This window comes from Nipponia nippon, unplaced genomic scaffold, assembly GCF_047370975.1.
Source record: "Nipponia nippon isolate SJK-2023a ecotype South Korea unplaced genomic scaffold, ASM4737097v1 scaffold_7, whole genome shotgun sequence".
Classification (NCBI taxonomy): domain Eukaryota; kingdom Metazoa; phylum Chordata; class Aves; order Pelecaniformes; family Threskiornithidae; genus Nipponia; species Nipponia nippon.
Window position 1 is genome coordinate 24,046,056 of NW_028262391.1, and position 17,630 is coordinate 24,063,685.

The window sequence follows — 17,630 nt, forward strand, 5'->3', positions numbered from 1 at the left end:
ACTTCTGCAGAATAAACATGGGCATTGGTGCCAATTCAGGAATTCATCCCAGTCAGCCAGGTTTGGAGGAAATGGTATAGTGGAACCAGCTCTTTTAACGTGTTCCTGCATTCCTAAAGATTAGATGCTAATCTCACAGGCTGTTTCACAGGGACAGACCATCGACTTCTCATAGATAGATTCAAGCCATGAGAATTGTACAGCTGAGGACTGTGTTCATTAGCCAGAGCTCTATTGATTAATCATCACAATTTATCCCCAAAGAAAGGCACCCATACATGATGTCATAACAGCATCTTCAACAAATCCCCACTCCTTTTGTTGGTCTTGGAGGACCACGTACCTGTTACCGCAGGGATCCTTAAATTCTTGTAGCATACAGACTACCCCACCAGCTCGGCTGTAATGCCAGTGTCCACCTAACTGCTGTGGTAACGGGAATTAGTGAGCATACCACCACTCATGAGTGTAGTCCCTGAGCGTACCAGTGGTACATAGCAGCTGTAGCATCCTTGCACACCTGCTGTGCAGGTTTGCATGCTGGGTATTAAGTATGAAGTTTTGCTAAACCCCTACAAAGACTTAAGTAACTAATTGCTTACTGTCCATGGGGAAGTGGCCAGGGCTTGTGTGATTCTTTAATGCTAATTCAATAAAATACACATTAGAAAATAGCTATTTACATTCATAAAGGCCTCTATTCTCAAAAGCTCCAGGGATGCTTTAAAAATAGTAGAGAAGACCTCACAACATCTAACTCAAATGCATTTCTTAAGATTAATTAAATACACCTGTCAAATTGAGCTTTGTCTTTTTGAGAACTTTTTCTTTGCTGAAGATCTGAAACAGAGTCTTTCTGGCCTCCCCACTGCTGATGCTCAGAGCAAGAGCATCCTCTGGCTGCAGAAATGGCTGCAGAAATTTCTAGGCCCGGTTCTCTCATTATCACTGATTTTCACATCACACTAACTTCATTGACATTAGTGGAGTGTCTCTTGCAGTGGGGAAAGGAATATAACATTTCAGCTTTTGTCTTGGGTCAGAATAATGAAATAAACTTCTTGTCCTGAACATACTACATCATGATAGTGCTGTAATTGTTTATGTGAGCTACAGCAAAACTAATTGTCCCTAGAAGATGAAACGTAATTGCTAGTTACTGTCTAAAACGAGTGATGCAGGTCAGATACATAGGACTTTTCAAGCAGATCAATGGAGGTGGCTCCAGTGAGGCTAGTGAACCCCCACTTTGTGTTTAAGATACTCTGTATTCTGAGACTTTTCACTCAAGCTCATGCAAGTTTGTTTTCTTGTGAAGCCTGATGGTGTAATTTTGGCAGAAACTCTTACCCAGTATGGGGGGACAGTGAGTAGCTCTTGGATTTGAGAATTATGCACGTGATAATCAGGGTCCACGCTTTTTTTCACCTCCCATTTGCGAGGGAGGCTGAGGTTGGTATGGGTTTTGAGTGGATAGCATATGGTCAGCAAATCCTTGTTTAATAGGGAAATCACAGTATAAGAATGGCCAAGGGAGAAACACGCACTGGGCTTTCAGTACCGTGAAGTCACTAGGGTGAAACTGGTTTATAGCACCTAAGGATCGATCTGTTAAGCATTGCTTTGACCTTCATACTAGATCTTTCCTCGTGTTTTTTCTTTCATGTGTTGTGGGAAAGTAATCTGTAGGTGGCACCAAACACCACAGCACAGCACTACACTCCTGCGGCTGTTCTGCTTGAAGTGGTGTTCTGCACAGCACTTCAGACCCAAACCCAAAACTCAGCAACACGATCGCGACTTTGCTTAAGAGAAAATTTTTGGTCAGAGTAAAATGACTGACATTTTTAATGCTATATCAATGCTGATATAGTATTTCAGCTACATCCAGGTTGGGTTTTCCCATCTGATTTCTCTAGGCATCCTAGAGCTTATTTTCTAAGGCTCGGATCTTGATTTTAGCCTAGACAAACATTTATTTATTTGACAAAAATGCAGTTTCATCTGGACAAGTGTTCACTGCAGTCAGGTTAAATTCAATAAATAGTTCTGGGCAAAAAAAAGGAGAGAATGAGTAGGAAATGTTACAGTATTTTGTTTCAGCATTTTAAAATAGTTTAAAATTTTCACTATGAAACATTTTACCAAGACAAAATTCAGCTAAATACTACCTGAGAAGTGAAAATAAAGGGGTTTTTTTATTTGATATGAAGTTAAATGCTTGGAAGGTTTTGGTTTGGAAAAGCAAGTAAGAAAATTTGGGTTGACCAAAACATTTGATTTTGTTTTAGGTTTGGTAGACAAGTGAAACAAATCTTTTGAGTTTTGGAATAGCATTTAACCCTATGCCAGTCCTTTCAAAGATTCTTTCACTACCAATTTCATCTCACTGTATTTAAATCATATATTTTTTTAATAGCTCTGGGTTTTTGCAGGTAATAGTTAAATTATATTAAATACAAACAACATGGACTTCCTTATTACAGAGTACGAGAAGTAATAGACCAGCAACTGTATTCACTGCTAAAATAAATGGACACAACTTTACTGAGATTGGTATACTGTATAACATTTACATTAGTGATGTTATGTGCAGGATTTCTATTTATTATTGGCTTGCTAGAAGAGGATTTTTGTTTAACTCAATGTATAAAATATATATGCATGAATGGGCCTTACCTATTGTGTACTGGCTGTGCACACTTTTTTTGCTGAGGCTGTGCAATGAGGTGGCATGAGCTCCCTGCTACACTTCAGGCTGAATTTTCTCAGGTAAAATTTTCTCCTCCTCCACTTTCAAGCAGGACTTCAAATTATGGCTGGGAAGTCATCTTATCCAAAAAAGATCTGCAGAATAAGTAAATTCCTTGGTCAGGAAATACATACAGTTCCCTTTAGAGTGGCCTTTATCTAGCCAATTTCTCTAGTTCAGGTAAAGAAATTATATTAAATGTATAAGGAAAATAATGGCTTGGTCTTGGTGATGACTGGACAAATTGTAGTAGAGGTACTGGTCTCTATCAGTTTTTTGTATCTATAGCGAAGTAGCTAGGTGTAGGCTAAAAGAAATCAAAAGCTTAATGAAACTAATTACAGTGTTTCATAATGATGTCCCTTTATTTGTTACCTTTAAGGGGATGTGAGCACAGTATAGCTATGTTCATCTTGTTCTCACTGTGTCTGTTTCCCTAGGCATGGTTTTTGAGGCACTGTCCAGGTAATTGCCATCACACACCATAATGGCAAATGGCTGGTTTCAGTATGATATGTGATATTCCAGAATGTGAACATATGGGTGACCTTCAGCTTTACTGTGTGTGGAATCTAACGTGAGGCTATGCCTTTGCAGGTGGTCGACATCATGAGAATGAACGTGGACAAGGTGCTAGAAAGAGATCAGAAGCTATCAGAGCTTGACAACCGGGCAGATGCATTGCAAGCAGGTGCCTCACAGTTTGAAACCAGTGCAGCCAAACTGAAGAGAAAATACTGGTGGAAAAATTGCAAGGTAAGGAATATAAATTCTTGTTAAGAATCACTTCATAGCAGACATTACTTTCACTTGCATTTAATGGGACTTTGCTTGCCGGATGACATCTCTTCTTGTCAAGGGGAGAAAGAGATGCCTTGCCCTCTAGGCTCCAGCATAATAAGTCAAGCAACTTTGATCTTTACCATAACCTATTCTTTAGATAATTCTGCAGCATATAAAATGTAGATACAAATTTTGATTCTTCAGTCAGTGCCTGCAGATAGGGATGGGAGAGCATTCCATGTTAATTCATGTCAGTTCCCTGTGTGAACCACAAAACCTGAACAGATGTAGTGAATTCTAGTAGTGGGAGAAAAGAAGCTTTTTCCTTGTGGGAGATCATCAGCCTCTTGATCTTTCTTTAGGCTGGTAAACTACCAAGAAAATACTTGGTTCCACAAACCTCTGTGAGAAGTGAGGAAATGACAGTCTCTTTTAAAGAAGGGCAGACTAGGATAGAGCAGGACTTTAATCAACCAGCTCTCTTCTCTGCTGTCTTCAAAGTCTCATCCTTTCCAACGAGCAGAGGGAACCTCACTCTCCTTTGCTTTTTCAGATCTCCTCCAGGATTTGTGTTTTCTGGACCCAGAACCTTCAGCTCCTCTTATTCATATAAGACCCCATATCCTTTCTTCTTTCTACTCATACACCAGCAACACGTGAACACTATGCCAAAAGTTCAGCTTCGTTTCCATTTCTCTTCAATACCATCTTTGCTGCTGATCATTCACATCCACCCAAATAAACCCAGCTGTTCCCAAAGGAGAATCCCACACGTATCTCTTACCAGTCTGTCGCCTACTTGGTCTCTTCAGTCCACAGTGCTATGAAATGTAAAGCAAGGCAAAATATTCTGGGTAAACTACATGCACAAACACTCCAGAAATAAGTGGATCTAGGTTAGAAATTCAACTAAGCAGTTCCTCTGGGCCTCTTCTAGCTGTTGCCCAGTTGCTTTGCCTGACAGTGCAGGAAACAGGGCTTTTGGGAGCTACAGACACAGATTTTGAGTTAGGTTCACCCATGCTGACTGCAGTCACCACAATGACCTACACTACACTAGACCTTCAAACCTATGCTCATTCTCCTTTCCTCACTGTCCCTTCCTGCTTTATACCCTGACAAACAGAATCCCCCTGTCCTTCCTCTGGCTCCCGAACTGTGGAAGGAGGGAGAAAAACAAATAAATCTCCTGCAAGCTAATGGCTGGCTCTGTCCTCCAGACGTATGTTGGGAGGAATGAAGGCCTTGATTTGGCATATCCATGTTTGTTGTTTTTTAGTCTTTCCGTTCTCACTGGGGTAATGATGGGAATTGGACTGCAGCATCTCTGGTGGCCTCATTAGCATTCAGCAAGTCTCATGTGCAGGCCTCTACCCCACACAACTCAGTGCTGGTATGGCCTGTGCACAGCTGGCTCTGATGTGTCTGTTCTTGTGGGAACAGATTGCAACTTTGTGATGAGCTACTTCCAGGCTAACACGCTCGAAACCATGCTGGCTAGCAGGGGCTACCTCTCTCAACAGCGCAAGTATGTAAAGCCAACACAAATAGCTGCTAGGCATTAGACATCTCCAGCTGTCTCTTCCCTGACTATGGCAACATGCTGAAAAGTGATCACGTTACTCTGGTATAAAATGGTATATGGCCATGTGTGAATCCAGTCACTTAAATAACCTCTGGAGTTGTTTTACTTTGGACGTTTACTTTTTCTTTACTGCTGGAAATGGATGAAGTTGGTCACTGCACCTTAGCTGACGGGCAAGAACTTGCTAACTTTGACAAGAGGCTATGTCCATTGCTGGTGGTCAGCTGTTCCTAAAATTGACACTAAATCTGGGGCCTTAACAAGTCTGTTGAAGTCAGCCTTTGCAAGAATTAAAAGTGCAAGGAATGAGCCACTAAGTAAAAGCAAAAAAAACTGAGGGGTTAATGTCTTTCATGTGAAAACCTGACTTTCTTTTTTTTTTTTTCTCATAACTTTCCTTTTACAGATGATGATCATCCTTGGTGTAGTATGCGCAGTCATTCTCATTATAATTATAAGTGAGTAATTCATTTTCTCTTTTGTTTATGATCTCCATAGCTCTGTGACTTACGAAGTGCTGATATATTAAAAAATAAAACATAACAAAAAATGGATATAAAAATATTTAAACTGATTAATTTGTGAAATTCCCCTTCTAGTGTCATCCTGTTATAGTGAGAATTACTGCAAACTCTCTGGACACTTATATAGGTAGAATTTGTTGACATTTAATGTATTTTAGATTGGCATGTTACATAACTTTCCTTAGGATTAAAGACTCTCCCTTTTCCTGTTTATATACATTTTTATGCAGTCTCAGATATCTTCCTTTCATTACAACCAGTGCCACAGCCCTACTGTTTTCTAGTGAGAACAGTAATGCTTGAATTAAGTCCTGCCTACAAAAAGAGGGTGAAGGCCCACAGGCAAACTGGCATCTGATGAATTTTTTTAAAAGCATGTAGGTGCCTAGTTCCCACCAAATCAGCTGGAATTTGAGATATTGGTGCTTCTGAAAATCCCTTTGCATCTTGAATATCTAAATATTGTTATGGCCCAAAGTCTTACTGATTTCTTGTCTCAAAAGATCATCTCATGCCACACATTTGTTATAGGAAAGATAGCATATGAATGGATAATAGCAGTCATGCTGGTTGGGAGCCAGGGATCTTGTAATGAGAGGAACTGAACATTTTATTTATGTAACCTCTGTGTTAGCAACAGCCATTATGTGACATAACTGTAATATGGCATTAACTCCTAAAAGGGAGATTTCTTGAGTTAGACAATCCAGCCAGTAACCCAGGGGAGATTCACCAGGAGGCTAGGCTGTAGATGTGAATTAATTCCCAGCTCTCAAATTACATGCCTTGTATTTGGCATGTTTCCATTTTCCTCTGTTGCTTCTGTAATCACCTGTAAACATGACTAAAGAGATTGAGATACATGTGGCAGTTTATTAGTCTTATGAATGCTGGCACCAGAGCGACCCAGAATAATTCTAGGGTTTCGTAACACTGATATGGCAAGAATGGGAAATGGCTAGATATTAATTAACTATATTAACTGGGTACTCGAGGCAACTGGCTCCAACAGAAAGATGGGCCTTTGTTCTGCAGTCTAGCGCAGCAACCTGGAATGACAGATGTGCAGCCATTGAACTGATTGCTGTGTATATATGCATCATTGAGCATTATGTGTATCTTAACAAGAAAGTAAAAAACAGACAAGATAGCTCATAATTTCTCTTTAGAAGTTAAGCCTGAAATTATATATAAGTAATAACATTCTTTCCCTCCTGGTTTTAAATGTTGGATGCCTGTCCTGGTAAGTTTAGAAACAGAAATAGCAGGTTTGACATGGCTTAGGTAGGGTTCAGGGTATTTAATCACAAACTTGAGTGTCACATCATCAAATCCAGGTCATGGCTCACCATAGTGAGATCTAGGGCAAGTCTGGTGAGATTTAAATGTATTTAAGCTCTGGATCTTAAATTATTTTTTCAGTCTATTTGATCTTTCTGTAATAGTGCCTAAAGGTTGCAGCTTCAGGAAGGACCCTGTGTATTGAACTCAGTGATGTATTTATTTACAGTAGCTCTCAAGTAGATGTTTAAATCCTGCTGACATCAAGTGTCCAAGTGCTGCCACAGACAAGGCCTGCTTGGCTTCTCCAGTCACTGATTTGAATGGGAACAAGATCATACCCTCCATGCAGGGCTGGCTATAGATGCAGATAAATTGGGTAGTTCCTCACAGCAGCAAGCTACCATGGGTGGTGAAATGGCCCAAGCCAGGATATCTGCCAACCTGGTAGTGGGGCCCTGGAAAAGCAGGCTGGCTCCCTGCTGAAGGAAGAGTTACAACATGTGGGACTGCAGGCATTGCTGGAGCTGGGGATGGCGGCTAACATCACCGTCAGTCCTTGCCCTTTGTATCTTTTGAGCCGCAGACTCCCCTGCTTTCCACTCCAGTTCTGAACTCTTTTTGACATGGGGGGGGCAGCCCCGTTCCAGCCAGGAAGGCACACTGTGTGCAAGACATGTCATGGTCTTTCAGCAAAGGTGTACTAAAGGTGTTTGCTGTCCTCTGACATCACAGCTTCTGTGAGATAAAGCGCAACAGTAACTCTGTAGTAACTGTTGGTTTATGTATTTTTTTTTCCCTTCTGTTTCCTTTCTCAGTTTATTTCTCCACTTGAAAAAGCGAAGAAGGAAGACTTGGCACAACTTTGTTCATATCAACCAACGATATCAGTGTTCCTTTGTTGAACTCCGCTTTTTAATTCCCGGTGTCTTGGGATTTTTGCTTGTAATAACCCATAAGCATTCAGTGTGGTGTGTTTTGGAATTCTGTTGTTTCCACAAGAAACTGTACCAGCTAAATACTGCCAAGTAGTTCCATACACTGTCTTATCACTGTGTCTTAAAATGTGTACGCACTGACCTTCAGAAACTGTAGTATATGAAAAGCATCCTAAACATCTCAGAATCAAAGAATGCAGCTATGGGGAAGCTCCTGCTTAAAGGGACACTGTCAGGTGGATTGGACCCAAATCTAAGGTTGCAGCAAACATTAGGGCCAAAATTCTCAATCTGAGCACCTAAAGTTGGATGGCAAAATCCACTATCAGATGTAACTTTTTGAGGTAGTGAGTATCTGCTACTCTCATTGAAGAGAGTGGTACCTACAAGTATTCATGTAAGACATTTTATTTCAACTTCGTCAACCAAACATGGATTTTTTGAGATTAGTTGTAGTATCCAAGTCTAAAAACATTACCTGCAGAAAATAAATAGGACTGGATTATCATCTTTTAAGGATTTAAATATTTTCTTATGGGGTGTTCTGTACAACCAGAATGGCCTCAATATGAAAGCCAGAAAGAAAACTGTGTGATAACCAAAAAAGCATTAGCTAGCACAATCTTGAAAAAGCCCAGTGAAATGCAAAAATGGTAATACAATCATCATAAATGACCAAGATACAGACTCTTGCTAAAAACTCAAGGCACTGTTTATCAGACTTCATGGGACTCTCTTGAATGCCAATGCCCAATACTTACGGCCCTAACTTAAAGCACATGAACAACTTTGGTGATGTCTGTGGCTTCCCAGCACAATTGTAGGAAGCTACCTCTGCACCATTTTGCAGAAATGGTCCCCACTGTGAGGACCGTTCAAAAATCAGGAAGAAGAAGGTATAGGTAAATAGAGGGAACAGTGGGGAGAGGCCGAGAAAGGGAACGGTACCTAGCAAAGCTTGCGTGGAGAAGAGGAAGGCAGAGAAACACTGTTCCAAAGTGGTGGTGGTGTTAATAGGCTTTTTAAAAAATTAATTTAATTTGTGTGTGTGTATAGTTCATAAACTATAGTGTCGTCTTTGTAAAGTACTCAGCTATTTTTCATACTCAATTAGTTTAAATTAACATTTGATGTAAGAGAAATTATATATTGTGGTTTGAAAGTTCTCGTGTGCTATTGTTGTAGGCTTTCTCCCAAATGTTGAATTGCTTGTTTTTTCTTTTTTAAACACTGAATAGTTTAATCATAGTTAACCAAACTAAACATGAATTATCAAATTTTGAGCCAGGAAATTCTGAAAGGGTCTTTTTAAGATAACTCCTTCAGAATTTTTAAGAAGAATTTGTGCAATTTAAATTTTTTTTTTTTTGTCTGCAATTTAATTAGGGCATAGAAATGGTGATAATAGTAGTGTAAATATTCCCACTGTGGAGCATCTCTCTTGACATCGTCTTAGATTAAAAAAACAGAGATCCAGACCAGTTCATTGCAGTGGATGTATATACAAACTGTGGTTAAGTAGCATTTTGCAGAGAGAATAAGCAATGATCAGCTGAAAGGTTCCAGTTGCATTTTTTCCCTATATATTTATATATTTATTACTTTATAGTCACATGTACTGTTTCATATCATTAAAGCAAAGTGGCCACGGTCTTCATGAAACTTAACTTTCAAAGTTACTAATGTGCTATTGGACTGCCTGGTATGCCCTGTTCACTTCAGTCCTTCAGCTGAGCGAGTACATAAACAATTCTGAAATCCTCATGGGCCAGACAGAAAACTCTGCTGTCATGAAGGGCCTGACTCCATGAGGTGCTACAACTGAATGCTATGTATAATTGAGCCTTCGCTGGAAAAGGAATAAGCCGTCCAACTTCAGGACCCTTTTTAAACTACTAAGATACTCGGCTAGCTGATAGGAAAGAATTATCTCCTAACAGTGAGACCCTGCCACCCATACCCATGTTGAGCATGGCTTGATCTTCGCAGGGCTTCTTTACAGGAGTGCTGAAAGGAGTCGTGAGATGAAGATAGGTTTCACTGGAGATGGTACAATCAGTAAGGTTATATGCTGATACAGATCCTTAATGTAGACAGTGCCTTCTCCTATGGGAATCTGAACTGACTGCTTAACTGATACGGCTGCAAATACACATCAAAGAGTTTGAATCCTCTGGCTACAAAGATGCAAAGTTTCCACATGAAACTGTAATGAAACTGCTATAAGGATGCAAAGCTTACATCCTCCTAGCTAATGTATCTCAAGCAAGTAAATAATGAAAGTGGGAGCTTTAGGGGAGAGTGGCGAAGAGAAACTGCTGGTTGTGGAATGTGTACTCATTCTCCCTCAAAACAGTAACTAGGGTGGATGACTGCTAAATGCTGGTGAGAATTTGCAAGGAAAAGTTTAGTCGGGAAACCTAGCCTCTATTGGGTTGTAACATGTTTCTGAAGAGACAGTTTCCTCCTGTGTGCTAATGAAATATGCTAAATTAATGTGTTTAACTCTTTAAGTTGTTTGCATATAGCGTGCTCATGAATGCTCAATGTTTGCTAGTTGTGCTGTGCTGGTTGGTTGCCATCAGTAGGATAAGCTATGTAACATTTCTAATTCAGCCCAGGAAGCATGAACAAGTATGTCCTTCCCTGATGCACAGACCCAGAGTCGAACTGCTCCTGCGGAGGGTTAATTCTTCTGCAAGGAGAATATGGTAATATAGGACTGTTCAGGGTCATAGATTGTGCAACACTATCACGTATACGTAGACTGGTACAGAGGACAATCTATATAAACACAGTTGGAGATCTTATTTGTGTTGAAGCCAGGATTGATTGCTTTCCACTCACTGCCTCTACATTTAACATGTCCATGCAGTTACAACTGCCTACTTGTAATAGTAAATTTCCCGTGAAAATGTAAACTCATTCTCGTTTAGTCAGCACTGATTAGAATTTCAGTTACTGGGTGGAATTTCAACTACTACTCTTCATCACTGACTACTGCCTAGGCTTTTACCTTGGGCTGGTAAAAAGGCACAAAAGGGCTTCCTTTTACCCACTCCCCAGCAAACCCTCAGGGGACTGCAAGGCTGATTGCTTTCTGGCTGCCATCTTGGGGACTGAACTGAAGACTTCTCTGGCTAGAAGCAAGGATTTTGATAGCTTTAGCCAGAGTTAGACATTGTTTGAGACTTGCATATTCTATCCTTATAAGAAGCACTTCCTCTGATTTCTGGGTTACAGCTGTACAGCTAGGATGCTAGCATGATATGCCATTCAGAAGCAGCATAGCTGGAATGGGATGGTTAGGAGCTGGTCTGTGCTTGTGCCAGAGCTGCTGTTTGGCTTGCCAATGAGTGCACATCAGCTTCTAAGGTTGAAGAAGTGTTATTTGCATCCGCTCTCCACAGACTAGTAAGGTCCTGCTTGGGCATTACACCTTCTTCCTTCTAATTTAGCTCACCTTGCAATAACATAAATGTGGCTTTAAACCTAAAGAAATTGGTACACAGAACTTGCAGGAGCAAGTAGCGTGGAAGCCCAAACGGGGCACTTGACCTGATTTTCACCTGACATTATGTAACAGCACAGCCAATCCAACATAGTCCAACATAATCCAATATTATTAGAAGGAGGAGGGGAGAATCTGATAAAGATTCTGAATGTAACCTAGGGTCTGTAAGACAGGAAGTGATTTAGAAATGTAGTCAGTTTGATTTTTAAAGCTGGCACTTTAATTCTATTGGAACCTGCATGAGGTTAGTTCCGGGAACAGTTCAGGCAAGTAAAATACTTGGCTTTTTTCTTCTTAAATAGTGATCTGCAATAAGTGACTTAAACGCTCACAATGACAGAAGAACAGGACAGTATTAACTGTGCAAGGAATTAATTAGAACAGCCACAATCTGCTATGTTTTTGTCTGGGTAGCAAGACTTTTTGAAATTCTCCTGGTTCTGTGTCTCATTTCTGTCACTACTCCTCTGACAGGGCTTCACATAACTCTATGAACAGCTGAGCTACGTCTTGTCTGCATACAATGGATTTTAGCTCTTAAGAGCAAATTCATGACTTGACATCTGTGTTAGAGCATACCTGTAAAATGGTGATGTCTGCTTCTCAGAAGTGCATCAGAAACAGGACGACTCAATCTTCAGGAACTTTTAGAAGCTCAGATGTTACTCAACTCTTTCATGCTTTTACAAAGTGAGTTTTTTCTCTATTCCATGGGAGGTTATCCACATAGTGGGAGTATGTATAATCCATTATTTTTTTATGACAGCGCCTTGATCACACATGATCTCAACCCTGCTTCTCCTGCCCTTTCAACAGGGGAGAGGGCTAAACCAGTAGGCATATAAGGCACTGGGCTTGCTCCCAATGTACACAGTGAGTATTGGAGAAAGGCCTCAAAGAGACCAAAGTCTCGTTTGTCTGGATTCGTGTCCTGACCTGAACTTTAGACCCATAACAGATCATAGCCTTTGGTCCCCGGTGTAGTCAGAAGAGTGAGATGCTCTTCCAGCCAGTTCTTTCTCTCACCTGATTTAGGTCCCTCTTGCTAGATGAGGTACATTTGAGCGTGTGTTTCTTCATGCAAGAGAAAGCAGAAGCACCCTCAAATTACCTACTTTAACAGCAAAACCAAAAAAGGCCAAAGAATGTAGTTTGAAAAAAATGAATTGTGTCTAGAAAAATGATTGGCTAAAGATTTCTCAAATGGTGAAATTATTTTCAGGAGGGATACTAGACTGGGATGTATGAAACAATCAAACCAGAACCTCACATCAATTGTTCTTTCTTCATCTGGTCTCCTTCAGAAACACTTCTCTATTCCACTTCAAGAAAGGATTTTGTTTTCTTCTTCAGCTAATTTCCCTTCCTTATTTCATTAATGTATGTCTCCATTGATGTGCTCAGTACCTTTTTTTCTCCATTGAGAACCAGAAGACTGTCTGCCTTTAAACACATGCGTAAAAAGAGATCTGAGCCACCCAAGGAGTTTACCTTTCTTTCTGATGCACTGACATTTAAAAGCTACATCTTACAATAAAGCATAAAAACTGTGGCAGTCCAGTTATGTGCAGTTTTGGTGGAGTAAACACTTGATTATTCAACAATGAGTCATTTCTGCAGTAACCTCATTCTGTCATGACTGTATCACATCTGCTTACTCTCCAAAGAAAAAATCATAACCTGTACCAGTTTAAAACATGAATACAGCCTCGTGGTTCATACGTAACACTCTAGTCAACCAAAGAAGCCATGTGCTGTAAGTTTAAAAGGGCAAAGTAATTGTTCTCAAAGAGAAAATATCATAGAGAACAACAAAGATAATTATGAAAAAAGCTCCTCCATTCTTTAGCTCTTCTCACAGTGTCTGGCTTCTCCATTATTCTTCAAGTCTCTCTTCGCTCTCTTAGAAAGCCTTTGTGTATTTGGAGTGTAGTGTATTTGGAACATAGCATATTGGGGCTAGGGTTGTTCTGCTGCCCTCTGAGATGACTTCATGCCTTCTGCCATATTGTTGTTGTTGACCTCAGTCAGAGCTGAGGAAGGCCTGAGAAGCAGAACCTCCTCCCCGTAATGCCCTGCTGTCCTCAAACCAGCCTCCACTGATGGGACGAGAACACTGGAGGCAGAATATGGCTCCCGGATCTTAATTTGGTTCAAAACGATGTGAAACAAAAGAAGAATCCTGACTGCTAGACAACAGCATTTTTGCTATGCTACTTTAATTGTAACACTGGAGTTTTAATTAAATGTATTTAACATTTCTTGTTACAGTAATTTCATCAATTTTGATGGAAAAGAGAGGCAACAGCAAATAAAGATAGTGTGATAATGACAAGATAGATAGTAAATTGGGAAATGGCTTAAGTGAAATATAGCCAACATTCAGTAAACACCTTTTTATAAGTGGCTATACCTAAGAGCACCTTTCGTATGGTAAAATTAAGCAGTGCTAGTCTATTGAAATGCGTATGGATGACTACTTAAAATGAACTATGACAAATGGTAGTTAAAATTACTTCCTTTCACTTTTTTCTTGAAAACACAGGAGATATATGCAGGAAGGATGATCTAGTATTTTTTGCAGAGCGCACCATTTGGGGTATACCATCCAAAGACACGCTACTGTTGTCAGCTGCAGAAGTGATCGAGAACTTCAGTCAAATAAGGGCTCTAGAGTGCTTGGTGCAGTAAAAATACATACTGAATGCCCGCTTTGCTGTATAGCACTTCAGTCTGCCAGTAATGAAATCTTTTTGACACAGCATGATTATTTTGCGTACCCTTGTTCCACTCTAGTATTTATGCTTGGCCAGCAATAAATGGTCTAAGGACAGGATAGAAAATCACTTTTCTGAATCCATTATGTTTATGTCATGTATGTGTGATCTCATGGTAGTGCTCTGAGCTTTATAATGAAAAGAGTTTAAAAGAATTAAGAGGTCTCAATATTTTAATCTATCCTTTGAAATTAGTTTCTCCCCCTGATAAGCTGCAGCTTTGTTTAAAGTAAGAGTAAATAATGGCAGCTCCTGTTTTCTTTGTAAGATCAATGTTTGAGATAGTGCATATAATGGAGCCACAAATTCATAGATGCACAATGCATAATTGTTTTCAGAAGTTCAGCCATTAATATTTATAGTATGGACCTGAAAGGTTGCAACAATGTCTCCATTAGTCACGGTAGTGTTGGCTGGACCTGAAAATTCAGTGGTCAGCATGGCTACCGTGCCGCTAGCAAGCTACAGTGTACTAAATAAGGCAAGTTCAGCCTTTCATGAAACTTAAAGGGAAAAAGATTCTGAATAAAAGTAGAAATGTATAGTAAAGGCCATGGGTATACAGTTTAACCATTACTTATTTAAGTATTATTAATTGGTTTATTATTTACGTGATTAGCAGCTATACAAATAGTCAAATAATTAGCTTCCAAAGCCTATTTATTGATGAAAGAATTTTTTTTTCTCATTAGAAATGCTAAGTTCAATCTATGTTCCATTTGCTTTTTCCCCAGGTTGGAAATAAAATAAAATGCTAATGTAGCTAAGACACTCACAGGTCTGCCAAATGAAATGTTACTGATAGCCCACTACTTGTCATGAAAAACAACATTACTTTGTCTTGTAAATGAAAAGTCCTCCCTCCCCCAACCACAGACGTGGTAAAATATTAGTCACATTATGTATATCAGCAGCACTGAAAGATTAGAAATTAGTACCTCCTACTCAAGAGCAGGGCTTAAAAACATCCTTTGTCTGTTGCAAAAATACATTTTGAGGGGGAAACGCCAACTGTCGTGGAGGTTAAATTTTTGTTTGACAACTCCTATTCTTTTTTCCTCCCCCTTTCCGAAAGAAGTGCTTATATACATAGACAAGCATTTGCCATTTGGGTGATATGTTCTCTTTCCAAGTATGAGAGAGATGAAGCATAGCCAGTATCTACTGTGAGCAACTTTTAGTTTGTTCTGCAGCATAAAAAGTTCTCTTAGTGGCAATATATGAACTCTTATTACAAACTTGTTTTAGTCATTGCAGGAAATGAGTTTGTAGCCAGCTAATTAGTATTTTCCTTAATGACTTATGCTTGAGTCTTAACACAGAAAAGCAGCCTCTGGAGGTGCTATCTAATCAGTTCAGCACTGTAGACTTAAAACGGACAGATGGTTGAGTATTTCACACTTTCTGGCCCAGAGTGAAGAGCAAAGCATGCCCTGTTCTGGAAGTGACTTCAGCATGTGCTTAAGCATATAGAGAATTTCCGTTCTCTATTTAACATGACAAAAACCCCTCATTTATCCTCACTAAGTCCAGGCCTGATATGGAATCTGTGTCATGTTCTAATTCAGGAGATGAAAAGCTTTTCCTTTGAATGATAGAAAAATTAGGTTGGAAAGGACCCCTGGGGTTTATCTAGCCCAATCTCCTGCTCAAAGCAGGGCCACCTTTGAGGTTGGATCAGGTTGCACAGGGTTTGTCTTGACAGGTTTTGAAAATCTCCAAGACTGGTGATTCCACAGCGAATTCTGCCATTGGATATACTCTCTGCCCTACCAAGGTTGATAAAAGTGCAGTATGCACCCTCGTAAGTGTATGTGGTTTATGGCTTTGCCTATTTTTTGTGCACTGATCTGATTAGAATCAAATTCAGATCTAGTGGGAGTAAGAGCAACCCCCATTTTTCAAAGAGCTTCCACTGACATCAAGAACTTTTCTTTCTTCCTCGTTTACATTGGACTAAGCCAGATCTGCTCACCCTCTGTGTATGTGAAGCCTGCTCCTCTGACACCAAAGCTGCGGACAGGGATAGGATCAGATTCAGGATATCTTGGTGAAGTCTAGTTCTGTGCTGTCTGAGGTCAGTGACAAATCCTTGATTGGCTACTAAGTTACTAGACTGGCACCAAAGAAAGAAGAGAATTTACTGAGATTACTATTTCTCCTCACAAGTCATCTTAGCAATGCCACCTGTCTTTCAAATGCTGCTGGAATGGCAATACAAAATGAAAACCTTTCTTCTACGTCTTTCCTTTTAACTCTTCAAGCTTTACTTCTTCTAACAGGAATAACCAGAAATAAGTTTTCAGTTGCCCTTTTAAAAACTAAACTCCAGACCAAATCTTTAATTGCATCCTTTTAAAGGCCACACAGTAGTGTTAAGCTGTGCAGTAATGTATGTACTTAGAAAGGATCTGAAAGTCTATGCTGAGAACAGCATCTCTCACCTCATAGACTCAACTGTACTGAGCAAGAAATTGTGATTTGTGCCTCTACAGAAAACACTCCGTTTGCATCTTATTAGAGTTACCTGGGGAGGAAAAATAATGTTGTGGAGACCAGGAAATTTCTTAAAGTGCTTTACCTGGAGGTCAGTGGAATTCCATTTATAAATGATGAATGCATGCATTTTGATGCTAAAATTGTGATGACTTAGAAAGTTTGATATTACTGTACTTTTCTGTGGACAGTGATTTTTTTTGAAGTGGTGAACATATTTTCCAAGAATATCGTAGACATTTGTAACATGTATGTTTGTGCCAATAAATCTTGTTTAAGAAGTTGCTTTTTGTATCATTTCTGTTTAAGGACAGTTAAGCAGCTTCAGCTTTCATTCCCTCTCTGTGATAAGTGCTAAAGACTTCTGGAAATTAAGATTTTCTAATTCACATTGATTTTTTATATATTCAGTCTAATAGAAAAGAAAAAAAACACTTCTGTTGTATAAACAATAATGAACTCCGTACAAAAAGAGGGAGGAGAGACAGCGGTAGAACCATTAAAGAATTGTGAAGAGGAGCAGATGGGAGAATGCATTTAGTGTATTTGACCTTATTCTTAACTTTCTTAATGGTAACATATGTTTTCATTTTAAGAGGGCACAGTTAACTCAGGGAACTCATTGCCACAAGATACTGTTAGTTCACAAATTTGGTGCACTTTGGACACATTTTTTAAATTAAGAAAGAAGGATGCTCTGTGAGAGAGATACAGACTCTCTTGCAGGGTCATCTTCTGCCTTAACTTGAAACAGCTATTGCTGGCCACGAGTGTGATGGCTTAATGGGGCATGGTAACAGTTGCCATCATTATTCCTAATGAATAATAAAGCTCTGTGAAGGGACAAGAGTTGGAAGCTGCTTTTCTTCCCCTCCTAGTGACTACACCTACATTTTAAAATATATAAGCATCACAGTAACTCCTGGGTAGCTCTGCACCTTCATGCATATGGGGCATTATTCAACAGCTCTTCTAATTTC

General features: G+C 39.7%; 1 protein-coding gene across 1 annotated transcript in view; it reads left to right on the plus strand.

The window, feature by feature from the left end:
• The window catches only part of LOC104023669 (vesicle-associated membrane protein 2), a 55,451-nt gene extending 38,520 nt beyond the window's left edge, over positions 1–16,931 (plus strand). Inside the window, exons 3-5 of the mRNA XM_009477515.2 lie at positions 3,350–3,508; positions 5,527–5,578; positions 7,744–16,931. Coding sequence (XP_009475790.1) covers positions 3,350–3,508; positions 5,527–5,578; positions 7,744–7,760 — 228 coding nt within the window. The 3' untranslated portion in view covers positions 7,761–16,931. The remainder of the gene's footprint in view (positions 1–3,349; positions 3,509–5,526; positions 5,579–7,743) is intronic.
• The last annotated feature ends 699 nt before the right edge of the window (positions 16,932–17,630 follow it).